This window comes from Branchiostoma lanceolatum, chromosome 2 (genome assembly GCF_035083965.1).
Source record: "Branchiostoma lanceolatum isolate klBraLanc5 chromosome 2, klBraLanc5.hap2, whole genome shotgun sequence".
NCBI classification, from domain to species: domain Eukaryota; kingdom Metazoa; phylum Chordata; class Leptocardii; order Amphioxiformes; family Branchiostomatidae; genus Branchiostoma; species Branchiostoma lanceolatum.
In genome coordinates, this window is record NC_089723.1 from 31,575,367 (window position 1) to 31,601,716 (window position 26,350).

The window sequence follows — 26,350 nt, forward strand, 5'->3', positions numbered from 1 at the left end:
TACTTGTCATGTCTACAGTCTACATGAGGATAAGCACTATTATAACAACTTCACTATAGCAACAACTGTAACAGTACTATTATAACAACTGCACTATTATAACAACAACACTTAGTCTATCATAACAACAGCACTTATAACAACAGCACAATCAAAACAATAGCACTATCATAACGACAGCGCTATTATAACAAGAAGTCATGTGGTCACTATAATAACAAAATACACTCATTCTTTGCAATTGAGTGCTTACGCTGCTTACCAACTTCATTAAGTTTGAGGTTAATGTGAGAATACATGAAAAAGGTTCACTGCTATGAATCATGTGTGACAATCGCTCACGTTCAAGACAATTTGACTGATCTGTTGTTTGTTTGTTTGTTTGTTTGTCAGGTTACAAACATAGAGATGATGCTGCTGACGGGGAAGCGGATAGGCCACGAGACAACACCGCAACCGGCGACAATAAGAAAGAAGATGAAAATGCCAATGCCAGCAGCAACCCCGGCAAACAGAAAAGTAAGAATCCCAATGATGATGGTCGACCAGAGCAGAGTGAACCTGCAGCTTAAAGTAAAGCTTGCTAAAAAAGTTATATAAGATCTGTCTTGTCACTCTTGTGTAAAGTGTACTTAATGTTTGTGTGCTGAACAATAAACAGTGCTTTTGATGCGTGAAAGCTGCTTAATGTTCAAAATTGAAGGTGCATACATGTACCTGTATGGATGATTTTATTGTGATAATATATATATTCATTATATATCTATTGTGTACAGGTTTGAAATTTGATTCTTAAAGAAAGTTTCATTGAGAGTATTGTAAAAATTGTCAGTTAGATGTTTTTTAAGTTTTCCAAATCCACTTTTACATTTGCATTCTTAAATGTTTTACATTGGCATTCCAAATAGGCCAATTTTATGTTTTAGTTACATTGTATACTCTATGTAATTCTATGTAAAAAGTTAGCCAGATGTTGACATAGGAGAAGCCATAGACCCAATGTGGTGACCTTCCTTCTATCCCTGTACATTTGTAGCTCCTGCAGCCACTGAAAAGTTCTGGCATGATATCTATCACGTTGGGAAGGGGACCGGGTAGCCAGGATGTGCCATGGCCACCACCACAGTAAATTGTCATGTAAGATAGTGTCCAACGTGATGTGGTCATTATGTGTCTGTGGTTGGCCCTAGATGTGTATTGTAATATATGTATGTAGTAATGTAAGAAATATTGTAACTAAGAATTGTTCACCTCATCCATGTAAAGACCTCATTGTGCAGTCCTCATGAATTGTGTCACCTCTGTTGTCTTCTTGTGCTTGCTAGTTACGCCTCGTTCTTGCCTATGCCAGTGCACAACTAAAAATATATCTGGCCTCGGCACTATTCCAATCTCCAAAAGCTATGAATTTAAATTAGCATATTACTTATGTATACGAAATCAATTATGACCGTATGATATTTGCTACTTCGACAGACAACACAAAATAGCTGTTAACGCCTTTCATCTCAATATGTGAAGGGAGGGCGGAAGAGCTGATGAGATACTGTACGTCTCCTGTGTTTCAGGTAATCTAGTGGATATAAGCAAGTAAAATTTGCTGTTGAACATCATACCTGCATGATATTGAAGGTTTTGTGTAGAAATTATACAAAATACACATTTGAAACTGTAGAAGAAAGAGGGAAGTATTCTGATTGAATTGTCCATCATTCTCATTGAAACATTCTATTGTATCAAGGTGAGAAACAAAGTCTAATGGAAAGCACACTGCTGTAACTCTGTCTACTTATAAAGTAATGTTAGTACATCATGGTGTTCTTATAATGTATTTATGATAGTCTTGGTGAGCAATATGTTTTATGGCCGTTGTGGAAATGTGGGGACAAGAGTTGCACCTCAAATTATCCGTTCACTGTTAGTGTCATACTTAAATGTTCTTCATCATGCCTGGTTATAGTGGACCAAAAGAGATGTCTTTAAGCATTTCAAATTATTTCATATGAACTTCTGTTTTATTAAATGTCACTGTTCAGACTTGGTTATCAGATTTTGCAACCTTGAAAAAGCAAAAAAACACATTTGATATAATTTTATCTTTTATCAAGAAAACAGAGCAAAAGTATCATTAAACTCTGGAAGTTAATTGGTTTTTAAAATCAACTCTGACGAAGTCAGAGCCTTGTACTGTCTGCCCTTCATATCTGTATGGCTGTTCATATAGACCTGTAGAGTGCTTTAACCAGTGTTGCCTTTGGCAGTGTGTGCCTTTAATTTCCAGAACACGTAATTGTTTTTGGTTCGTGTTCAGTTGAGACAGGACCTGGAAAGACACACTCAATACACTGTGATATTGTAGTAGTCAAAGCAGTGCAGTAGACAACATTTGCAGTATGTATGCCTGTACATGTTGGTGGCTCATTTCCACACCGTCTTGCTACTGCTCTTTTTGTCACCAGTGTTGTAATGCTACTTATTAACGAAGTAACAAGATTTAAGCGGTTGCAATATTCTCTGATGTGTTGTGTTGCCTTCTTTCTTGCGTATCCCCAAGAGTTGATATTTTTGTGTGTTCTTGCAACACAGCCAAATGGCACATATCAATCATGTGATGCATGTAATATTACCTCATCCAACTCTTCATATGTGGTTTTGTATATGAGTACAATTATTGTAGCTTACTAAGACATACATATATTATTATATAAATATTTCATTGATATTTCGGTCCGTACATGTTCTTAAATGTTTTGTAAACTTTGATGATGCTGTGGAGAATGTTTGCAAGTGGTACTATGAATGTCTGACAGTGAAACCAAGTTGGTTTTGAAACAGTAATGTTGCTGGTGTCATACTAAGAACTAGACTACTACTGTGTACTACTAGACAGACTGATATCTATGTAGTTTAGATGTTTATGGTGTGTACCATACAATGTAGGTACACAGAGAGAGAACTGTATGATGACAGAGTATATAGAAGCGTGATGAAGGGAGATGTTGCAATATAGCTGTCACTTTGGGATATATTTTTGTATCTGTGCATGATTGAACTTGTCAAGTACCTTGTGCTTTGAGCAACACTTTTGAATAAAGTTTCACTTCTCTGTAACAGGAGGAATGGTGTTGTGTCTACTCTATTTACTATTGAAAGCTTTAAAGTAAGGAGAAGTTTTATTTCACAAAGCATGTTATATGCTGCTAATGTTGCTAAATGTTATGTAGCTTCAGCTATGTGTATCTTATGGCAAAAGTTCAATACCAAAGACACATCAAACTCAAAGATGGAAGATTTTTGGACCCTGGTCTTAAAAAATTATTCCGCTCTCCTATAAAAAGGGTGTAATATCTTACCTATAAGTGATCGTAACACATAGTAAGTTGCAGCGGTCGATGCATGTATTACTAAAACTACGGAAAATATTGTTTCGTATCTTACTCTTCTAGTTGGCATATGGCTAACAGGTTTCATCAATTACTTACAATTACACCATGGAATGAATGTATCATTATCATACAGCTGTTTGTAGCTCCTCTTGAATTCAGTGCTGTTACCAGCATCCTGTCACGGTTTGTCTTCTAATCCATCTCAGAGTTTCATGGCAAACACCTCAATTTCATCAGCACGAGAATCATAGAATAGGGGCTTTGTCACGTGTTGCATGAAAAGTGGAAATACACCACGACGCTCCTGACAAGTCAATTTCTATAATACACCACGGCGCTCGTTACAAGTCATGTTTCTCAAATCAGACACAGTAACTAGTAAAGATCAACATTGACCAATCAGAGTCACCAGCACCTTCATGTCGTATGTGTGAAAATGCATCACTTAGACTCAATCATTGTTTCTGGAAACAACATTTCAAAATGTCACTTTCTCCTCATTGAAAGATGATCAGTTTGAACAATTAATATACCTTGTAATGAATTCTGACTGCACTATTTCACCATAAAATTCTATCCTGGTGAGGTATATTATCTCAAATTATATCCCAACATGATCCCTGTGATAATACTAACTAAGGTTTTTCTTTTTTCTTTATTGGTATTTCAAAAAGAAATTTTACAATCAAAGAATATACATAAGCTAGACATACATGAGTGACAAAAAACTAAATAAAATCCAGGACATTGTGTGCAGAAGTAGTACACACAGAAACAAACAATAGCCTCCCTTAAAATATCATGTATCAGTTGCCATCAGTACAATACGTAACAGATTATATAATTTCTATACCTCTTTATCACTATATCATGTAATTACCATTCAACTGTATCTACATAAATTCAAATCAAACTAAACTAAATCATATTATATATCATTACGATCAAAATTAAACATAAGGTTCTAACTAAGGTTTGAGACTGAGAAGTTGGACATTTCTGGTCATCCACTCAAAACCCCACTTCCTGTATTTGTCAGTCATGCCGTCTCCTGTTTCCAGGTGTTGGATGTTACACGTGGCACCTACAGGCAAGAAAATACAATCTAAGGTTTGAGACTGAGAAGTTGGACATTTTTGGTCAACCACTGAAGACCCCACTTCCTGGCATTGGCAGTCATGCCATCTCCTGTCTCCAGGTGTTGGATGGTCCACTTGGCACCTACAGGCAAAAAAATACATCCTCTTAGACATACATGCATGGCATTATGTATGATATAATTCATTTGGATATGAAATGACCAACAACGTTAACAATGCACTTATGTCTCTCAAATATTTGACAAACAGAATAGTGCAGTTAATAATAATAGTAATATTGGGATTAGATTTGTCAGCTTATCAAGGCCAGTCTTGTTACCCAATCAGTGAATAAGGTAGTCTAAAGACAACATTGAAGAGACTGCTGGCTAGTAAAATGAGTCAAGCTACTACCAAATCTCCATTTTATTGATTGTTGGAAAAATTGTTAAAATGTTAAAAAATTTGGGCGAGACTTCCTATGCTTTCCTGCACAAAAATGCTGTCCAGTCCATACTCACCATACAACTGCTCTACCACTTGTCCAGGAACACTGTATGGAGGTCCTGCAGTACACAACATCAACATAACAGTGTGAGGCAGACTGATTGACGATGATAATTGAACTTTCATGTCATTCTTGTTATTGCAGTGCATCAAAAATTGTACACTGGACTAAGTGGCGCAAGCGGTAACGCAACCCCACTGCTTTGCCATCTAGATCGAATTCCGTGGATCCTGGGGCCTGAGTTCGATCCTAGGGATCGACTCCAGCTCAGACATGTTGTATATAAGGGATTGCATTCATCATTTCGGATGGTGACGTAAAGCCAGCGGCCCCGTGTATGAGGGAGCTTCAGGCATTAGCCTCAAGCGTAAAACCCCTGCACGTAAAAGAACCCAACACATTTATCGAGAAGAGTAGGGGTGACCCGGTGTGCTTGGCCAAAAATGCGAGCCGTAGTGAATCTGCATTGCACTACCACTAGCTACTTGAAAAAGCATCATGCTTCACCTCAAATGAGGATGCCTTGAAACGAAGAAAACAAACGGACTAACTGTGATAGCATACAGCTTTTTAATCCATTACAGGTAAACTCACACACATTGTACTTACCGTTCACCTGAGACTGGTCATACTCCACAGTCTCCAGTAAGTAGTGGCCATCAGGCTTCAGGAAAGACGTGATGGAGGCAGCATATCTGTGGTAGGGTGCAGTCAGGGTGCTCATTACAAAATCACTGCTTCTGCCCCTGTCACTTCCAACACTGAAGATAGGACCTACCCAACTTTTCTTAATTCTGGTAAATCTTGCTGACTGCCTGCATTCTGAATATTACACATCAATGATGACTTACATGAACATACGATTGTACCATTTATCCATTCTATAAATGCTGGGCCAAAGTTAAATTTGTGAAGGGTTTTGTAACATAAAATCTCTATTTACTGAATGAAAGGCTTTTTCAAAATCTAAAGATATGGTACCTACCTTTCCCTGTCTGCTACATTGATGGCTATGAGAGAGGCCTTGTCCCACATAGCATCAAACTGTCCTGCTATTTCACTGTGGAAGCAAAGAAGCAGAATCGTTGGGAGGCTTAGCCTGTGAAATTGTTCAAACCCTATGGTGTAATCTATGTGTAGGTGTGGTCATTTGCTATGCTGCTTTCTAACCCACTGTTTTTACAGGGGACCAACAATATATATAGGCCATGTTTGTGTCTCCGGCCATGTAGGATCCCTAGAATTCCAGTCTGGACTGATCTTCATTTGATATACAGTCAAACCTGTATTAGCGGTCACCTTTGCATAGCGGCCACCTGCCCATAGTGGTCACTTTTTGTCGGTCCCTTGGATTTTTCCCATTGACATAAGCATTAAGAATTAGGCTATAGCGGCCACCTGTCCAACGCGGTCGCGGCCAGACGATTTTCAGTCCCGCGAGTACAGTAACACTGCCGATAACGGTCACGGCGCGCTAGTAGAAGCCGCATCGCCACCGCACGCCGGGTTCAAAATCTTCATTTTTTCACGCAGTTATCAAATTTATGTGGACTCAACTGGATAGGATCATAATAAAGAAAACCAGAATGTTTTATCTTTGTTAGAAAATCCATGGTTTGACGCGAAGTCAAGTATAATTTTCTTCACATGGCAAGCGTTTGTACAATTCAAGGTAAAATTGACCATTTCTGTGCATTTCGACTGGACAAATATTACGGCAGCTTTTTGGAAAATACAACCCACACATGTACCTGATGCGGTAAGTTCGCGAAATGTTTGAATGCCGGCCCAATTTCCGTTTTCACCGGGAATTCATTCAAATTGTGCTCAAAACGTGTTTCGCGCAATTTTCAAAATGGCGCTGATACAAACTGGATCGGTAGCAGCATAAAGGTCAACTGAAGACACCACTGTTACGGAGGTATAATATACTAAATCTATTTTGCTGCAAAGTATCACTGAGGATAATTACTAAACCAAAAGCTTCAAAATGAATGTGGATAATATTACTATGATGTAAAATTTGGGCTGTTGCAATTTTGTGAAAAGACAAAAAGCCCTCAAAAGAGCGACCTTCTTCTGAGTACCCTATTAGCATAATGGTAGATGCTGATCAACACAAGCCACGCGGGAACCGAACCAACACAACAAAAGACTAAGGAAAATTGGCGCCACGATTTTATGTTTGAAAACGGTCGAAAACGAACAGTAAGTGACAACTGAACAACATGTATTTTGTTTTTAACTAACTAGGAGTAAAAGAACAACAATCGAACTTCTAAAATGTGCCTTTACCTGTTTACATGTGTACTGTCGGTGAATAAATGTATCTCAGTGGGTACTGAAAACGTGTCACTCGTGGTCAATTAATCAACATTTTCTCCACAGCGGCCACCTGTCCTTAGCGGCCAGTTTTGGCCAGTCCCTTGAGTGACCGCTATAGACAGGTTTGACTGTATCAGGGAATTTTCAGATTGAAATAAACTCACAAGGTTGCACATAAAGAAACAGTAAAAATCCTACATGATTTTGTACCTTGTAAAATTGAAGAAGTCACCGCAATAGACAGACAGCTTCCCAGCCTATCGGATCAGGAAGAAAAAAAGACTGGTTGTATTGAACCCTATTGTAAATAGTATGCATATCTATAAAAGTGGGGTCGTGTGGTGTAACGGCAGGGTTTTCGGCCTAGAACCCAGCAGTCCCGGGTTTGAATCCCCTGGCGATGTTGTGCCCTTGGGAATAGGCACTTAACGCGACTTTCCTAACTCCATCCAAGTGTAAAAATAGGTATATTATGTGTGGGTCATGACACCAGCAATAGCTGCCTGTGTCCCATGTGTATTGCACTGTTGCAATTCTAACAAAAGAAAATCAAATAAAAAACAAAAAAGAAAGCTGGACTGCTCTATGCTGACTCAAATGAATGTATCTAGTATATGTACCTGGTAAAGTTTTCCACCAGGCATCCCTGGGACATCACTAACAGTGGGAGTCATGTTGTTCTCCTGGAAGAGCTCTTCAACAGGCTGCTGTGCAAACTCCACTCCAACAACTGTGTGCCCCTGGTCAAGAAGCCTGCAACATAAAGTATGTTTTAGAGACATTTCTGTTTTAATACACTTTGATATAAGTGTAGAAGCTCTTGATGGTAACCAATATCAAGTGACAACTAAAAACTAACATATATATTACCAATCTCAAACACACATTAGTCTCACCATTTTATGTCCAGTGTCTTCCCACACAGGGGCAGCAGAACCCTGACCTCAGACCTCCCTCCTGTCAGTTCCCCTATGTACGTCTGCAGAGAACTGCAACATAAGAATGGTCCTGGATACATACACATGGCTGAGCATGGGAAATGATAGCAAAATTACATATTGTTGCTTTCTTTTTAACTAATCGTATAATGCCTAGTGAAATACCAAGGTCGCATTGCACTACAAGTGTCTACGGGGAACGGGTTTTCTGCGCGTGAAAAATTTGCGCGTGAAAATTTGCGCGTGAAGAATTTGCGCGTGAAAAAATAAATTTCTTAAAAATGTGTCAGAAAATGTGTAGTATAATTTTCTTAGACAGGAAAATGTGATCCCATGATACAATTTTTCATCTGACACCTGAATTTATGGTTTGATTTTTTAGTCCCTTGGGAATAGGTCCCTTGGGAATAGCTAAACTTATGGGGGTTTGAAACCTAAACATTTGAAAATCACTTAAATCTTTAAGAAATACATAGTCAACTTACTTATATATGGTTTAGTATTGTAAAATGTAACTATTTGAAGCTTTTCTCCATTCTATTAGCCTAATTTCATCTTTTCTCAAGCAGATGCTTTCACGCGCAAATTTCAAACTTTTTTGCGCGTGAAAACTTAACATTTGAAAATCACTTAAAAATCACTTGTAGATTGAAAGAACAACTTCTGAACTGTAGAATGCAACAATAAGATACTTAATTCCATTTTGGGTCATCTTATTTCAAGTTTTAAGTTTAAAACCTCCAAAAAGGTTTTAAATCCCTTGGGAGTCAGCTTAGATATTCCCAAGGGACCTAAAATTCAACCCCCAAATTCAGGAAACAGATGCAAAATCATATCATGGGGTGACATTTTTCTGACTAAGAATTTTGTTGTGCACATTTTCTGACACATTTCTTGAACTTTATTTTTTCACGCGCAAATTTTTCACGCGCAAATTTTTCACGCGCAAATTTCTCACGCGCACAGAACCCCAACCCTGTCTACACTGGATACATCTATCACATTTTACACACTTTTTGAAGAATTTTACCACAGCTGCGCAGTATCAGTGTTACACCAGCCATTGCTCTTCTCCTTTCTTATGCTAGATAAAAAAAATTTAAAAAACTGTAAGTTCTGCTGCAGTACCGAGGTCACACACCTAAGTTTTGCACATCTAGCTGCAAGCACTCCTTAAAGCTATCTAGTGAGGATGCCCCTTACTGTACTTGGTGGTAACAATGGATATGCCTGTTCCCCTTACCCAGAGACGTCAGACTTGTGGAACCCTGTGTGACCTTTGCCCCATCGAACCTGCCAGTCCTCAGGAGTCAGGTGCTGTTTCTCCACCTCTCCATATTTGTTCACAACTTTTCCTTCAGGTAGTCTGAGGGGATAAATCAACAAGGAATTTTTCCAAACATCCTGCAGACACAGGACATGCACACAAACAAACCACTGCAAGAATGCACAAGTCAAGGTCATGTCTCAGCAGCACTTGGACAATAATCGTATAAGGTGGTGTTATCAAGATGATCTCTTGTCTATAGTTTAAAAATTGTTGTGTCAGAAAAGATACTGATTCAATGGACAAAATTCTTGATGACTTCCATTGTTACTACATTATATTATTCAGGGTGCGAAATACTTTTTTGAGCCAGGTTGCCCATGTTGCAACCTAGGGCAAATGCTAGGTTGCACATCCAAATTTCAGGTTGCTCCAGCGACATTCACCGATTTCTTCAAATTAAGCTTGTATGTAGCGTATAATACTACTAATATTTCAAAATATAAATTAGATAGTATTTTGTTCCCATTGACCTAACAACAACTTTTTTAGCCGAGGGCAGTGTGTTTTCGTCTTTTTCAGCTCAAATTCCACGATCTATGAAGGGTTTTGGATGGTTTAAAACGAAAAAGTGTTGATTTCTTTATTTCAATTGAAGATTTACCAAATTTTATGAGAGTGACACTGTGTTTTGTGAGTTTCCAGGGCTCCGATTGAGATCTTTGGCTCAAAATATAAGGTTGCACACTGCGCTACCTGGGTTTGGAATTAACTTGCACCAACCGAAATCTTGTTGCACTGTGCAACGTGCAACCAGGTATTTCGCACCCTGATTATTAGACAACAACTTCTGCTCATGCCTGATAACACATTGCAACTGAGTTACCATGCTGGGTTAAAAGGTGTCTAGTATTGTTGACAGCTGATTTTGCCACTTATTATTTAGATATGCAAACGATTCACCCGAGCCATGCTGATTGTTCCGAGTCCTGCATATGCATATTACATTCTAAGATAGTGCTTGTCCAACAAACTAGAACCTTATCTTTAACTGTATCAACATTGCACATGTCAAAAATTCTGATCCAAGCAGACTTTTGATTGATAAATTGGGACCTACTTTGGTGTGATGAGGTGCAAGTGTTCATGAAGTGAACTCAATCCCCACTCCGTCTTGTGCCTCTCTGTCAAACCATCAGCTGTCTCCAGGAGGCGCACATCAAACTTACCACCTGTTAGAAGAGATCACAAAAAGGCTTCAGTCTCAAACATATCTGGTAATTCTAAGTTCGACGATGAAGAAAAATACCATTCTATCTTGGCTATCAGTTAGAGCAAACATTGTCGACGAAAACAGCATGGTGAGACCTACCATAGATGTCTTGCACACCAGATGGCGGGATGCTATGAGGAGGGGCTGTAGAAAGAAATACTCAAGATGAAGTACATGTACAATGTAATACATGTACAACAAACACTGGGTAATTTTTGGCATACCTACAACATCACTGTGATCTAACATAATCATATATATTTGTTCACATTTCTAATAAATGTAGAACATAAAAGCACCTCTCTTTTTCTTAAGACCTTTAATGGAATGAATTCCTACATGATTTAATGGTGTTGTAAGTTACCAAGAAAGTTTTTCTACTCACGAGCATGTTTGCTTTGGTCGTACTCCAATGTGTCGAGAAGGTAGCATCCACTCAGCTTCATAAGAGACAGGATCAGGTCTACATACCTGTAGAAGTAAAGTGGATAGCCTCCTATTATTACAATTTAGGACATCATGTAATCATTCCATAGTCTTCTTTAGCTCACATTACTTAGATGACTTACATAAGTAGCCTACATCCATATAGATGATGTTGCGTGAAGCTTTGAAATTATACACTGTTAATGGATTCTACGTGGATTGCTATTCCATGCTTCATGACAAACCCCCTTCCCTTGTTGTACAATGCATGAACAGTGTTTCAAAGCTTCTCCACCTTTTCCTGTCTGTTGAGTTGATGGCAACGAAAGAGCCTCTGTCCCACACTGCATCAAACTCCCCTTCCACATCACTGAGTGAACAGATGAAATCATGGTGAGAATTTTTTTTTTTACCAGAATTAAATAACAGGAAAGAAGGTATGTATATTACTGTTATATTCTATACATCTTAAAGGTCACACAGGGTAGACAGGTTAAAGGTTACACAGGCTACATCATAAAGGTTACACAGGCTACACAGGTTAAAAAATAATCTACTTAAAACAAAGTCATCAACAGGCATGAAATACATCTCACCTTGAAAAATCATAAAGGTCACATACATAGAGAGAAATTCTTCCATCTTGACTCTGGAGGGAAAAGGTACAATCACTGGTATCAACTCATCTGCATCTGCATAGCACTTTTAAAGTTACAAGTAGAGCTTTTCAATCGTTAGAAAAGTAGACAAAGAGAGAGCATGGCAACTTTCAATACTCTTGATTTTACAGCATATCAAAATTCTACTTTTACTCACATAATTGAGGATTGGGCAAAAAGTAAAATGCTTAATCCTCAAAATCCTCAACATCCTCAAAAACATCAACATATATATAAAACAATAACATTTTAAATAAGAACAGAGTTCAACATATACAAAAAAAAATACAAGGCGAATGTCACAGTATATGAGTCTTACATGTACTACATACTGAGTCAGACATATCCCAGCAACATTTATAAGTCATCATCATAGTAAAAATTACTTTATACCTCCTTCATCGTCAATAGCAAAAATACTTCACTGTAGATTATTGATAGTTTGACATACCCCAAACCCTGAAATAAAGGATTGTTACAACAAAAAATGCCCCGGGAGGTATTTTACAATCCTTTAACCATCTTCCTGCTGCATAACCCTGTAACCAATATAGAATTGGCAGCCAAAGGGCTACTTCAGGGTTCTAAAGGTTAATAGAAAGAGTAGAAGATGAACCTTGAAGAGCTTTCCTCTCTTAAGGTTGGGTACATCACTGATAGTTGGGATGAGGCTGGTCTCCTTGAAGAATGCCTCTGCAGCCTGTGGGGAACAGTCTACTCCAACCACTGTATGGCCCTGGCCAGCCAGCCTGGAAAATTCAAGTGACTCCAATGAATAGAGGCAAGGTTGGATGATTAAAGGAAAGACTGCCTCATTATGTGTTAATATCCTACACAACTACAACAACCTCCAATCTCAATGTCCAGCTCATTGCAATAAAGAATGGCTGATCAGAGGAAAACTCACCATTTCATGTCCACTGACTTCCCACATAGAGGAACCAACACCTTGACCTTCGACCTTCCGCGTGTCATTTTGTCCTCATATTTCTGAAGGTACCTGCAGAGAATACAAATGTATGCATGCAATTATATTACATTATATATAGAACTGTAGTTATGTACCAGCCATATTTTGTACCTTGTACAATTGTTGAGCAATGAAGCTATCTTAATATCTATTGGCAAGAATATTTGTTGGCATAATACATGTAGTTGCCATTGAAATAATACTTTACATGATCATCTATCCAAAGTCAAAAGGTGTTTTGTATGCCTTAAAATTTCTTGCCTCCAATTAATGTGCCTGCATTACCCCTGTCAAATTATTTGTCCAGCATGCAGTTTTATCATACAGTGTAGTTACAGAATCAAAGACAGTTTGGTGTCATGAATGAGGAGATTAATCATAATGCCTTTGAATGTTAAAACATATGTTACATACGGGTTGACTTCAGTCCGATGGAAGCCGATGCGCCCTTCTGTCCACCGCGTGTTCCAGTCCTCTGGGGACATGCTGACGTTAGCAGTACTGATGCCTCTCCACTGTAATGATGACTGTACGCTAAACTTTGGCACTAATGACAAGGACGTTGGACCAGCACAGATCTGTCTGTGGGCACAAAGATTGATATAATGAATTAAACCTAATCATCTATCATCATATCATTATCATATCATATCATACTAAATCATATCGCACATGTCATATCATGTGTAGATTTGACTACAGAGTCAATGCCAGTAAAGGTAGTCTAGGTGTTGTGTAGAGTAGAGTAGAGTAGAGTAGAGTAGAGTAGAGTAGAGTAGAGTAGAGTAGAGTAGAGTAGAGTAGAGTAGAGTAGAGTAGAGTAGAGTAGAGTAGAGTAGCGTAGAGTAGAGTAGAGTAGAGCAGAGAAGAGAAACGTAGAGCAGAGCAGAGTACAATGGAGAGCAGAGCAGAGTAGAGTAGAGTAGAATAGAGAACAGAGCAGAGTATAGAGTACAATAGAGAAGAGTAACTATTAGTAGATATCTGATGCATAAGTTGCATAACCACCTTACATAACTGACGAAAAGAGGATTCGTAGCAGCACACAGGATTTCTTCTCTCTGACTGCTTATAACTTACGTTCACTTACCTTCGTGTTATGGCCCGGGAAGTTAAGACTAAGTAGCACGACCGTGCAATGCACCAAGACATGAACTTTGTAATCACCCAATGTTCATTTCCCCCAAAGGTCAAAGAGCAATGGACCAAACCAATACTTTTCTAATGGAGTTCCAAAATCGAAATAAAAATCTTCCAGTACTTTCTAAAAACCTCGTCACTAAGACATATACTGACATTGTTGCTATTTGTATGTTTATTATATTCATTTGTTAGGAATACTTGTAGATAAGCGTTTGAGACTATAAATAGAAAGTGAGAACTTCCCGCTTCAAGAGTAGACCAGTCTACATTATCCACATTGCAGAGCACAGCAGGTATAGATCGAGCTGCTGAAAATATTGGTTTGGATTTAGTTAATGACAATAATTGATCTGATTATTTTTTACAATTTACTCTTAGTTGTAACGTTTAGGCTTTCTCGTTGCAAACCTACAGAGCCATGGCTGCCCAAAGCGGGAAGAAATCTGTGCTTTTCGTCTGTCTTGGTAAGTAAGACGCTAAGTTCATCATCATGTATGACTATATTGTAGTCTCAAATGTCAGGAAACTGTCAACGCCATGACGTTTAAGTAACATGCCTTGGACCAGTATATCAAAGACTTGTGTGGGGCAACTTAAGGCGTTCCCACATGCACAACATTTCCTACCAGTATCATATTTCAGTTGTAACTCTTTTCTTTATTGAATACATTATTGTCACATGTTCAGGGATTTATTTGTGTTTATATTAATTTAAGCTTAGTAGTGAATGTGAATTGTTTTGGATAAGTTGATAAACTTATTAGATGTCTTCAAGCAGGTAATATCTGCAGATCACCAATAGCAGAGGCTGTTTTCACGCACCTGGTGAGAGAGAAGGGTCAGCTGGACCAGGTGAGTATGCAAATTGCTGGATTGATCATGATTGGGTGCCAATATGTCAGAGAACTGTAGTTTGTTAAAAAACAAACACAATTTTTTGTATTTGCATTTGTACCAACCTTGCTTTGGTTTTAAGTTTTTTTTCTGTGAAAATATTTTTTGTTTCAAATGAATGACTTACTTAAGTCTGGCAAGCCATCCCAATGTTTTTTAAAGTCCCTTTATGATATCTGAACTTAACGTCCCATGACCTAAACCATTAGTGATCATTAGTACTTAGTTTAAGGTGGGAGGGCCCATCTGTGATTTACCCAATTGGTAAGGTTGGATGATCCATTCAAAAGTGTCCTGTGTTTGTGTATTCTGTATGTGATACTATAGTGGGAAATCAACAGTGCAGCAACCATCGACATGCACATAGGGAAGAGAGCAGACCCAAGAACAAGGGCTTGCCTAGAAAAGCATTCAGTGCCCTATGGCCACATCGTGCGACAGGTACTTGTGCTACCCTACCCACTAAACATACTAACCTGCTGTGTTCTGACAGTTGTTTAACTATGTTGTAGTGGACAGTAGACAGTGCAGGCACTCACGACTGGAACGTGGGGCTCCCGCCAGATGAAAGGGGTCAGGCATGCATGAGAAAGCACGGCGTTTATAAGGAACAGATTGCAAGACAGGTAGTGCGCTTGCATCTATATCCTATATCTTGGCATGTTTGTTTGTAAAACTCATCATTTTTTTGTTCCCATCCTGTAATAAACAGTGTAAAGACCAACTGCAGCTAATAGATGTGTCACTCACAAAAACTAGAAGTAAATTTATTTGAGTGAAGAAATAGACTTGTTCAGTGAAGAACTAAAGTGGGATTGTTATTGTTATTGTGGGCGAGATAAATGGTAACTGCATGTACATTCAAGTATTCCTTAACTTATATATGTGTGATTGAGTATTGTCCATCTTTTCTGTTTATCATGCAAATCACTTGTTATGCAGCTATGTGAAAGGAACACTCACATTTATATGTACTGTAGTAACAGGTTTACAACAACGATTGGCATCTTACATATTGTAACATCAGTTGCTGCAATTAATATTCAATGTTTTTCCATGTGAAAGGTGACTGAAGGGGACTTCACCAAGTTTCAGTACATCCTTGGTATGGATCATAACAACATAAGGTAAAACACTTTGAGCCCTGAATGTGGAACCATTTCCAGATTCTTTTGAATGCTTTTGTTGATAGCAATATGTTCGTTATAAACATGTCCATCGATCCAAGAACATTTCTTACTGTGAATTTTGTGCCTACACTTACACTACATGTACCTGAAAAATAGACTATGTTGAATTTTTTTTAAATCTCTGAGAGTCTTTATGACTTAAGGACTAAACTTTACTCCCAACACTAGAATGAATTGAGACATATCCAAATTCTAGTGTTGGGAGTAAAGTTTAGTCCTTGATTCATAATGACAACACAGGTGAACTTTCATGCTCTGAGTCTTGATTTTAACTTCATGACCATTGTTTGTAGAATATCCACTTATTCTTCTTCTTCTGCAGCAACTTAAAACACATACAGCCTCCAAACTCTACAGCAACTGTTAAGCTACTCGGCAGCTATGATCCCGAGGGGAAAGAGGTCATTGAAGACCCTTACTATGTAAGTGTCAGTTCATGTACATTTACCTGTAAACTTCAAGATTCAGTTTTGCATACCAGTAATAGGTATTAATAGCATTTGTTATAACATTCTTCATGCTCATTTTGACAATTATTATGCCCAGTTTCCATCCACATTAAACTGTAGGATGCATTATCTTGCAGGGAGAAGACTCAGATTTTGAGAGAGTGTATCAGCAGTGTGTACAGTGTTGCACGGCTTTCCTTGATGCAGTGTAGAGTCCTGGAACTTTCTTCAGTGGTAGAAAAGTGGAGGGTGCAAAATTTACATTACTCAAGCATAAGAATTTTCCCATGGTATAGCACTGGAAAATCAGCTGTTGCTTTCCCCTTGCAGGGACCAGGTGTTGGATATATTCCATCTCTTGATATGTGAAGTCACCTAATTCATGCCTTAAGGGCTTTAGAATTTGATGTACCCTTAAAATTCCTAAAAAAAATAATCTGTTAGGGCATCATTGTACCATATGATGGAACTGATGCAACTTTTGCTGTTTGCTTACAATTACTAACTGCCAGCCGCAATTATCGTTTTTGTCCTTAATATAATTATTATACTGAACATAATACTGAACATAATATTGATAAAGCTGCACAAAAGAATGCATTCAAATGATCAATGGATAATAGGCATTGACTCTTTATTCCACCACCATACATAGTTAATGCTTTGTAGCCATGAAAGTAGAAAAATAAATTGAATATTTTAAGCTTGCCTTGTAATATATATAAAATGCTTTACCAGAAAATGTGAAGTTGTAGTTTTGAACTTTCTGCATATTACACTCTGCTTGAAGAAAAAAAAATCGGAAGATCATCCCTTAAAAATGAAGTAAAAACATGGTTATGCTAAAGGACACTTTAAGATGAGCTCTGAAGACAATGATATGTTTAAAAATGATCATGTAATCAAGACCTTAGTTGACATGGGCATCATTCAAGGATTCATCATGCCACTCATACTTATTGCTATCTGCCATATCTCAAAATTATCCTAAACACTGGCTTTAAAAAGACTTAAGGCTCTTGATTGCATTGTAAAACACAGCATAAGCCCACTTCTGCATCCGTCTCAAACCACATTACAACATTAATTGCGATATACATCTTTTCAACACACCCTCCAGCTGAACTCGTCAGACAGAAATTGTAGTCACTATTGCCATCTACAAGATGTAACACACAAACACACTTAAACTATCATCTGGTTACAGTAAAAGCAGACTCATCTATGTTATCTGATGCTGTAACATCACTGTCCCCAAGCATGTTATTATACCAAGGTCACAACTACACAATGGACATTTCATATATAAGTGATCAAACAGGCAGCTCCCCTTATTACTTCTAGACTACACATATGTCTTAAACCTGGTATGTGCAATTAGTGAATATATGTAGAGGCATTAGCTGCAACATGTAGCATGGCAGAAGGGGAAGGTCATATTGTACAGCCAACAATCACATCTTTACAGATATATTTTAAGATTCATTATTGCACCAGAAAACAGAAATGCATGCTGTGTGCAGCGACACCCCATATATACTTAGTAGTATTAAGCTGATCCCAGTTATCAGCATACATATTCATGTAGACTCCAAAAAAAGACATCCCCAAGCTGGAAGAAGGGGTTTTGCTGTCCATGGATTATAAAATACATGTTGCCACCTTTACTGATGCAATGCATGGAAAAGGCAAGGATGCACATGTCTGTACATGTGATTTGGCCCTTGAAGGACTAAGGCCTTGGTAACTGCACATAATTGGCAGGAAAGATCCCCTTCCTGCCCTTTAACCTCCCTTCCCACCAGTCATTCTGGGTGTGAGTTCTGGTCAGGACAGTGATCTTGTCTCCCTCTTGGAAGTAAAGGTCACAGGGCAGCTCTCCCTTAAAGCTGAACAATGCAGTTACTTCAAACGGGCAGACCAGTCTGTCCAGGATGACATTCTGAAGATCTGTGAAACAGTTGTGGTTAGAGAAACAGCAAGCCATCAACACTTGTCACCATGGCTATGCCTTAGAAATGAATGGTGTCGTGCGGCTGTGCTGTGTAGTCAGAATGTTCTGGTGTTGCAACAATAATCCACTGAACAGCCCTTTTAATCCATAACACCTACACATCTCATTCCCACTACAATGACAAATTATGGAATGCAGACATCAGTAAATCGCCACCAACCTTCTACACTGGCTGTACGCTCCTCCACCATACTGGTACATCTCCTAGCTGATGTGAATTTGGACCTCATTTTCCTGGACGGTTTCTCATCTGCACAAAAAGACTCAATAGTGAGTAGAAATAAGCTACCGGTAACAGAATATTACAATACAGCACCTGAGATATTTGTACTTAGTAAAATAGTATTTTCCCTTATGAAAAGGAAAAATGATAAACTCTTGATGTCCAAAGTAGCAAGCATTAAATTTGACACTCATAAAACTAGATTGATGCATTACATAGCCCCTTACATACTCATTTGAATGATTCATACCACCATTTTAAGTATTATTTCACACACCTGAAGTGGAAGAATTCTTCAAGGACTTGCTTCTGGAGGTTCCAAAACTGAAACTCTAGGTAATCAGAAGATACGAATATGATATATCAGCTATACAAATAATCATGTGAGGTAAGATATGACTCCTGTTAATCATAACTTTAACTGGTAATGGTGACACGTCAATAGAATACATGGCCATTGCTAAGAGGTCCTACAATAAACAGCAATAGTAAAACACCTTGGGGCGATCAGCTTTTGCAGCCTTCTTCACAGCAGCCTTCTTGACGGCCTCAACAAGAATCTTCTCCGCAACTTCATAGTGTCTGTGGAGGATCTCGTACAGAGGGTCTGCCACCGATGGAGGATGTACAGTCCCATTCAGAATCTCGTATGCCCGCACATCTCCACCATAAAACCTGGGAAATAGATATTTAAACTTTTGTCAACAGGAAACATATTAGAAGCACTGACACTGTAAAAGCAACCATAAAAATAATTTCATGCACTCTGTATCAAAGTTAAGCTGCAATTTCATGTACGATAGGCTTAAGTATTATTAAGTGATGGCCATGATCATATGGTGTTGCATACACATTATTCAAAAGCTATAGAAGACACTCAAAATTAGCTTTTCAACTTACTTCCTATTTGCATCCTTTCTTTCAATGATCCCAGTCCCTTCCAGGGATATCCCAGCAAACAGACCTTTGGTTTTGCTGTAGGTGTATATAGCTGAAGGGCTTCTGACTGCAACATCTCCCTCCATGTTCCTTCCAAGTGGCCCTGTTATGTTAAAGTATATGATCTTCATATTAACATGGTAGAGCATATTGTATGACATTTTACCATCATGCTATTGTAGTCATTCATTCCAAAGCGACCTGAGAAAAAGATGAAAGACATGAAGAACTGCACACCTGCTGCAATGGTGAAGTTGCCACCTAATGTCAGGTTACCACCCTTGGAGAAAGCATCTACTGCTGACTGGCTATTTAGAATGATGACAAAGTCTGTGACCTGCGAATGAAACATAAAACAGAACCAGATTTTGTAAAAATGGTATGATCTTAATTTCAATACATACCTATAGCTAAATTTACTAACTTGTAACTTTCAAAGAGAGGTTCTTTCAAAGAGAGGTTGAAAGAGTGAGGCTTACTTCAGCTCCAATTTCAAATCCACCTCCCAGCCCTGCGAGACCCACGGCAGATGGTGCTGACCATCCTGTCAACAAATAAATATTACTAGGTGAAATACTTACCATGGTAATTGTTTCATTTGTATATAAATTTTCAGATCTCAAATTTTGCAGTCAGTACGAATGTTTTCATATATTCAATGTATTCTACATGCTATTGTATATATATACTATGGAAAAGACAAGCTTCATGCTTTGATTACAAATATCCTAGCTACCATGCATCCAATTTTTACCAATCAAGTATCAAAAATGGTGCTGTATGGCACCCATGGAGACTGCTATATTGACATAAATACTACGGTGACGTACGCGCTTCAGATATTCTGGCAATGACAATGCCGCTGCCTCCTCTAGCACTGACGAGGAACCCTGCCTTAAACACAGTCAGGACAGCAAGCCCACGAGCACGGGCTAATATAGATACTGGGCAAAAAACAAACAGACAAAACATTACCATAAGTTAAAGGAAGAAGTAGCATTTCAAAAAGGCTACATGAGAAGGACAAAGGTGCTTAATACTGTTGTCCAGATTAGAAAGTGACAATATAGCAAATTAAGCAGTCAATCTACACCTATTTTCTTGAATCTGTTTTTGCATTCAAATTTCAATATCAAACAAAAAACATCAATACATTACTGGTACTTTAAAAGTTCTGAAACCATGGCGTTAAACTTGGTAGTTCATGTGCCTAATTTGTACCTAACATGCACATCAAATGGCAGTTCTCTTAGGCATGTTTTCAAGTCACATCGATCCTCCTCTTTTAATGTTGATATTTCAAATGGCTAACCTGGTATGATTTTATCTGGTCCAGTTTTTGCACTAGGTACTGTGAAGTCCCTCAGGATCTTGGCAGCCTTTTTAGCCTCAGACTTCAGGCTGTGTGGAACTGGAGTGTTCACCACTAAAATTTGAAAAATATGCATGTTTACATGACACTGGTCTGGCCTCTTGGTTAGGTCAAGTCCTCAGGTGTACGTAATACATCACCAGACCCATCAATTTTTCATGAGCATGATTTCATGTCATACATTTGGAGATTGCAATGGTATTACTGTACTTGTGATATCTTTAATTATTTGCATAGCAGGATATTTTGCTACACCTGAAATGATTAAATAAATACTGAACAGCAAAGGTCTGCTGCTCTGAAGTACCTGCAAAAGAGGACACCTGCAGATTGCTATCATAGTATAAACTTTTCTTATGCCATGCTAGTGAAATTTTTTCACCCAAAAGTCACTGTAAACAAGGAAGTTATCTTGTTAAAACCTCCTAATGCTGTAAATAATAATACTTTTCTTCCAGCGAAGTGTGAGCAGAAGCCCGAAGTGCTCTATTTCTGAATTTTGGCTGACTTTGATGACATTCTTTGTGTTGTTTGCTTTGTAGCATGATGTATATGTAGATAATGGATCATTAATGCACACTGGAATTGAAAATAATGCAAATCAACGTTACACAGTAACTGTGCCCCCCTCCCACAAGCTGGAATAAATTTGAAAATTGTCAAAAGCACGGACGAAAAAACGCAGAAACACAGTCATGTCAGGCAATGTAGACTTCTTACTGTTCAATAAGGCATGTGAGAGTTCCCGGATTCGTAGGGTGTTCTGCTGGCTTGTACGTTAGGAAAACAGGCGCCCGAACCTATAATGTCAGGTTCAAAATTGAAACCTCCGCATCGCCCGCCGCCATTTTTCCTTGACCTACGAATTACCTCAGGCGAGTCAGGGTATCGTCTGCGCTGACACGAAACCAGCACGTCATGATTTTCAACTCGGCGCCCAGATTATGGTGTCAAATCCTCTCAGAATAGATTAAAAATTCGTTCAATAGCGCATTACGCTTTGTACAGTTCCCTGCTAGTACTTGCAGCACAGCGTTATCTTGAGGAAATTTAAAGACATGGTATCACAACAAACATTCAAATCCACCACATTTTCGCGGGATTTCCCAAGACGCCAGCTGATTGGTCAGCCCATGGGCGTGTTCTAAAACAGCCCCGCCTAGTTTTTTATAACATCAGAACAAGTGTTCGGACGTTCTGCAAGTTCTTTCCAACGACATTCTGGTTTCGAACCGTGAAGTTGTCTCCTTTCTTTTTCGATTTCCCTTTCCTTTGTTCCCAGCTTCACGGAAAATCAGCTGTTTGAGGTAAGCATAGACTGAGTAGTTTCGCGTGTTTGTTCGGATGTTTGTTTCGGTCAATCGGTGTAGATTTCTTTGCCAATCAGTGTCGCCTTGAGGTAATCCGTACCAACTTTTAACCTCTCAAACATTTTCCTTAACTCTTAGGTCAACCTCGTCAGATTTTGAAAATGGAAGACGCTCAGGCCACCCAGGCAATGACAATGACGGCGCCGGACTTTGTACAGCAAGCGGTAGGACCGCTAGGGCTTCCTCAGATGTTTTGGAACGACTTTAGCGTTTCGGACGAAATCTCAAGGATCACGTACAGGTTAGAACAGTTTCTCAACATTTGTTTGTACCAAATCATTGACCATAGAAATTGCCTACTCTACAAAACTGCAACCTGGATTTCAGAGGCTGTGTAAAGTTTTCAGACGACAGTCCTGTAAATTTCAGTTTTAGTCTTTGACCTTCAGAATCAGCTGTGATTTAAATGCCTTGGCAAAAAAAGGATCTTCGAGTTGGCTGTACTGTAGTACATTTCATCAAAAACGCCGTAAGCGGTGGACGCTTCAGATCATTCCAGACTCGGATTCACGGTACTTATTAAGATCATCGGTTCGGCTTGTAAACTCTTAGACGTTGCGTTTAACAGAACTGAAATACGAGCCTCTTGGGAAAGTCAGATAGTTCAACGGACCCAGTCTGACTGTCTGTCTGACAGACATTTTAGAACACTCGGTGAATCAGTAGGCCGGTGTTGTTTTGTTTTTTTGTCGTTCGAAAAGACACTTATCTGTTCGGGAATTTCAATTTCATTGAGGATTTCATATATAAAACTACTATTCTGAGCAAACTAGCGACTAGAGTAACCTCGTAAATATGCAATGTTGCTTATCAAAACGATGATTTATGTCCGTTATGAAATTTGAGATGCGTGTCAGGCGATCGGAAAGGCGACAGTCTGGTCTGTAGCGTAGGGCCATTCCAGTATAAATCATGGTTTCCGGGGTGATTGGCTCAGTAACGGAGTAAATCTGTCAACAATGACGAATGTCATGCCATCAAGACTTGGAAATACCTTAGATGAATTCTAATGCAAGCACTTATTTGTATCGCTTCAGCGTAAACGCCAACCACTTCCCAGCTAAGTTGTGGATACTGGTGAACGATCCCCGTATCAAGTCCATCTACTGGGACGAGCCTGGGGAGGAAGTCGTGATCATACAGAGCCAGTTCAAGGACGAAGTTTTGGAGAACCGCCAACTGGACGTCTTCAACACTGCCAACTGGGACAGCTTCGTCAGACAGCTCAACCTCTATCAGGTCAGTGACGATAGATGTATAGTTACGTGTTATCGGTCAAAGTGGGCTTGTTGTCAATACTGCTATGGAGTGATATTCCTGCTAACCTTACGGAAATAACTATGCTGGAATGGCGATGTGATATCATATTAAAGTTCTGACAGAAAAGTGGCAACTTCCCACGGCTTGGTACATGGCTTTTCACATGAGAGAAACAATTTACCTCAGTGCCATTCTATTCCTTGAAGGCAAATAGTTGGCATCATGTATCAATTGATATAAGTGTCTAACTTATCTGTTGTTGTTGCCATTTGTTTACAGTTCAAGAAGAACATCATGGCAGCCCGACATGAAGGCAACAAAGACATCCATCGCTTCAGGAACAGGTACTTTAGTAAAGGCCAGCCTGACCTGACTATGGTAAGGAGACAGAAGAAGAGAAAGAGGCCAGACAGTGCAGGTCCTGAGGACACACCCAACAAGGAGAATTACCCACCAGGTAAGCGAGAGGTCTATAAACAGGGATGAATGATACAAGCGATTGAAGTGCTGTTTTTTAATGTGATTCCATCATTATGGCAGAGAATGGCCATTTAAAAAGCCAAGAAAGAATGGACATGAAAATGTTGTAAAAAGTTGATTTAGTTTCATTTCTGCATGTCATTTGACAGTATTTGTAGACGACTAACTGTGACCTTTGTTCTCTGTTGTTCAGGTCGTATGGGGCCCCCTGGCTCAACACCCTTCCCCCACCCCAATGGCAATGTAGGATTCCGACCAATCCCCATCCCGAACGGCCAGGCTGCTATGCCAAACATGACTTTGGGATCCAACGGAGGCCTGGCTGTCAACAACGGATGGGCTCCGACCTACAGTGGGGAGAGGCTGCCCCAGTTCAACGCATTCTCTCAGTCATCCCCCATGTATGGATACCAAACACAGCAGTGCTACCCTATGGGCGGACAGTTCCGAGCCCCCTACATGCAGCAGCGCTACCCACAGCCGACAGGCTTCTCTACTCCCATTACTCAGGGCCCCAATAGGCTCCCCATCCAAACCTACAACTACAGCCCCTACGTCACACAGGCATTCGACTACAGTGCCATCCAAACAACACCTAGCACCATGGACAGGAACGACTCTGGGAACCAAGGGGATGCAAAAGTTGTGGTGGAATTCATTGATGAGAAACAACAAGAGTTCCTACAGGCGATCAAGGCCATTGCTAGTGTGACCGACTTCCATCCCAAGACAACCGAGACCAACATGATCATCTCCGGGGACATCGCCATCAAGGTGGAAGGAAACAACACTGTGAATGACTCTGGAGTGTGGGACGTCAAAGACAGCATGTCTGACACTGGCTCTCCACCTGAAAATGGCATCCTTGCACCTATTAGTGGTCAGAGCTCTACCATGCTTCCCACTGCCCAGTCCATTGACCAGTCAGGGCAAAGTCAAGTTGCTGAGGGGAGTTTCATCACCCATGCTACAGGAGCCACCAGCGCTTCCAGCAAAGAGAACTGTGCTGTGTCAGAGTCTGCTCTTGTCACCACCTCATCAGAAAATCCGACAACCTTCACCCTGGTTCCTGCCTCTGATGCCTCTGTAAGTGCCACGACTGCATCTGCCCCTGTCCAGGAGACTTGCATCACTGCCATCAACTTCGTTGAGAACGACATCAACAAGACAGATGGCGATCTGGACAACGCTACCACTGACATCAACAACTCGGTTGCTCCAATCATTACGTCGGTCACTACTGGCTCTAGTGGTGGCGATCAAGTAGTTTATCAAGTGAGTGCCATATACGAGTACAATCCTACCAACACGAAAGCGAGTGGAGCAACTGAGGCAGCATCCACAATTGGCAACTTGGGCGAACCGTTCGGCCAATGGGTTGATGTGCAACAGCAAGATGTACATCACTTGCTACAACCGGAAGAACCAACTTCCCAGTAAAATACATATTATTCACGCAACTTAAAGATTCAAAGTACTGTTCAAGGTAAAAATAAGTATGAATGCCTACTAGTGGCACAAACATTCATTAGGAATTTTTTGTGACAAGATGATTTTGTTATTTGAGTTTGATTTTAGCTCGCAATATTTGCTGACTATTATCTTATTCTTTGTTAGCTATTATGCCTAGGAGCAGGAATGCATTCAATTGGAACCTGCAAGTTGAGTGGTATCTGATGATCCCCTTTCTTTGTATAATAATGTGTTAAAAGTCAGAGATAATACACCTGGTGTGGTGTAGAGTTGTGTACATAATGTTTGAGAAAGACTGGCTAGGTTTTGAGAATAGATAGTGTTGTTAACATTCTAGTTATTCATGTTGAGGAAAGTAAAGTTGTGCCAACTGTTTTGTGCTTATCTGAAGTTTAAATACTGAGCCCTTTTAACGATATGTAAATTTCAAGATGATCATCTATTTTGGTTATAGCATCACCTATTTATTGCTGATAAAAAGTTATGTTTATGAATAATAATATTTATGTGAAGTATACACATTAGGGCACTGTATTGATGCAGTGAATATGTCATCTATTTTAACATGTAAGATTATATACTCTGTCTCCTATTGCAACAGAGCAGAATAAAGTCTTGTTGTCTAAAACTGGAATTTGCCATCTGTTATTGCTTGAAAATTTGTCCAACTCATAATGCAGGTGTGAAAATACATAACAAAATGTAGTAAGGA

General features: G+C 39.3%; 5 protein-coding genes across 14 annotated transcripts in view; 3 read left to right on the forward strand and 2 right to left on the reverse strand.

The window, feature by feature from the left end:
• The window catches only part of LOC136428622 (lipoxygenase homology domain-containing protein 1-like), an 87,772-nt gene extending 84,656 nt beyond the window's left edge, over window positions 1–3,116 (forward strand). For all 5 annotated transcript variants that reach the window (XM_066418271.1, XM_066418273.1, XM_066418274.1 and 2 more), the window contains 2 exons: window positions 394–519; window positions 1,037–3,116. In XM_066418271.1, the coding sequence (XP_066274368.1) occupies window positions 394–519; window positions 1,037–1,098 (188 nt within the window). In that variant the 3' untranslated portion in view covers window positions 1,099–3,116. The remainder of the gene's footprint in view (window positions 1–393; window positions 520–1,036) is intronic.
• Window positions 3,117–3,154: 38 nt separating this feature from the next.
• Window positions 3,155–14,049, reverse strand: LOC136428628 (uncharacterized). Of its 2 annotated transcripts, none has more exons than XM_066418290.1 (17): window positions 13,922–14,049; window positions 13,246–13,413; window positions 12,769–12,861; window positions 12,478–12,610; window positions 11,799–11,851; window positions 11,498–11,572; window positions 11,162–11,247; window positions 10,876–10,920; window positions 10,624–10,735; window positions 9,480–9,602; window positions 8,195–8,287; window positions 7,919–8,051; window positions 7,509–7,555; window positions 5,959–6,033; window positions 5,583–5,668; window positions 4,987–5,031; window positions 3,155–4,470 (listed from the first exon to the last, which is right to left on the reverse strand). In XM_066418290.1, exons 1-17 carry the CDS (start codon window positions 13,981–13,983, stop codon window positions 4,355–4,357), a joined length of 1,545 nt encoding a protein of 514 aa, XP_066274387.1. In that variant the 5' UTR covers window positions 13,984–14,049; the 3' UTR covers window positions 3,155–4,354. The 2 variants fall into 2 exon arrangements, with proteins under 2 accessions (XP_066274387.1, XP_066274386.1); XM_066418289.1 differs by having other exon boundaries at window positions 4,365–4,607.
• Window positions 14,050–14,189: 140 nt separating this feature from the next.
• The window catches only part of LOC136428635 (low molecular weight phosphotyrosine protein phosphatase-like), a 99,591-nt gene continuing 87,430 nt past the window's right edge, over window positions 14,190–26,350 (forward strand). The window contains exons 1-8 of one of the 5 annotated variants that reach the window (XM_066418306.1): window positions 14,190–14,267; window positions 14,389–14,438; window positions 14,753–14,826; window positions 15,196–15,309; window positions 15,381–15,494; window positions 15,934–15,995; window positions 16,381–16,480; window positions 16,645–16,735. In XM_066418306.1, coding sequence (XP_066274403.1) covers window positions 14,393–14,438; window positions 14,753–14,826; window positions 15,196–15,309; window positions 15,381–15,494; window positions 15,934–15,995; window positions 16,381–16,480; window positions 16,645–16,719 — 585 coding nt within the window. In that variant the 5' untranslated portion in view covers window positions 14,190–14,267; window positions 14,389–14,392 and the 3' untranslated portion in view covers window positions 16,720–16,735. Of the gene's footprint in view, window positions 14,439–14,752; window positions 14,827–15,195; window positions 15,310–15,380; window positions 15,495–15,933; window positions 15,996–16,380; window positions 16,481–16,644; window positions 16,736–26,350 lie in introns of those variants that run through there. The other 4 variants (XM_066418305.1, XM_066418304.1, XM_066418308.1 and 1 more) reach the window with 4 other exon arrangements.
• LOC136428630 (SH3 domain-containing YSC84-like protein 1) lies at window positions 17,125–21,919 on the reverse strand. The gene is made up of 10 exons (XM_066418295.1): window positions 21,776–21,919; window positions 20,996–21,109; window positions 20,514–20,627; window positions 20,163–20,227; window positions 19,921–20,020; window positions 19,645–19,786; window positions 19,242–19,419; window positions 19,022–19,076; window positions 18,682–18,771; window positions 17,125–18,457 (listed from the first exon to the last, which is right to left on the reverse strand). Coding segments are annotated over exons 1-10 (1,077 nt in total). The 5' UTR covers window positions 21,777–21,919; the 3' UTR covers window positions 17,125–18,239.
• On the forward strand, window positions 22,220–26,272 carry LOC136428626 (uncharacterized). Its single transcript, XM_066418288.1, has 5 exons — window positions 22,220–22,362; window positions 22,504–22,666; window positions 23,463–23,664; window positions 23,965–24,142; window positions 24,359–26,272. The coding sequence occupies exons 2-5, from the start codon at window positions 22,527–22,529 to the stop codon at window positions 25,603–25,605; spliced, it is 1,767 nt and encodes a 588-aa protein (XP_066274385.1). The 5' UTR covers window positions 22,220–22,362; window positions 22,504–22,526; the 3' UTR covers window positions 25,606–26,272.

Bases quoted from the DNA above. Each gene is read 5' to 3' on its own strand.
- LOC136428626 (XM_066418288.1), top strand. From the start codon at position 22,527: ATGGAAGACGCTCAGGCCACCCAGGCAATGACAATGACGGCGCCGGAC. The intron at 23,665-23,964 runs GTCAGTGACGAT...ATTTGTTTACAG, and splicing joins GACAGCTCAACCTCTATCAG to TTCAAGAAGAACATCATGGC. The intron at 24,143-24,358 runs GTAAGCGAGAGG...TCTGTTGTTCAG, and splicing joins CAAGGAGAATTACCCACCAG to GTCGTATGGGGCCCCCTGGC.
- LOC136428630 (XM_066418295.1), bottom strand. The intron at 20,228-20,513 runs GTACGTCACCGT...ATTTGTTGACAG, and splicing joins TGCCAGAATATCTGAAGCGC to GATGGTCAGCACCATCTGCC. The intron at 18,458-18,681 runs GTTGGTGGCGAT...ACTGTTTCACAG, and splicing joins GCGTACAGCCAGTGTAGAAG to ATCTTCAGAATGTCATCCTG.
- LOC136428628 (XM_066418290.1), bottom strand. From the start codon at position 13,983: ATGTCTTGGTGCATTGCACGGTCGTGCTACTTAGTCTTAACTTCCCGG. The intron at 10,921-11,161 runs GTGAGTAGAAAA...TTCTTTCTACAG, and splicing joins CGACCAAAGCAAACATGCTC to CCCCTCCTCATAGCATCCCG. The intron at 9,603-10,623 runs GTAGGTCCCAAT...TTATCCCCTCAG, and splicing joins TTGCACCTCATCACACCAAA to ACTACCTGAAGGAAAAGTTG.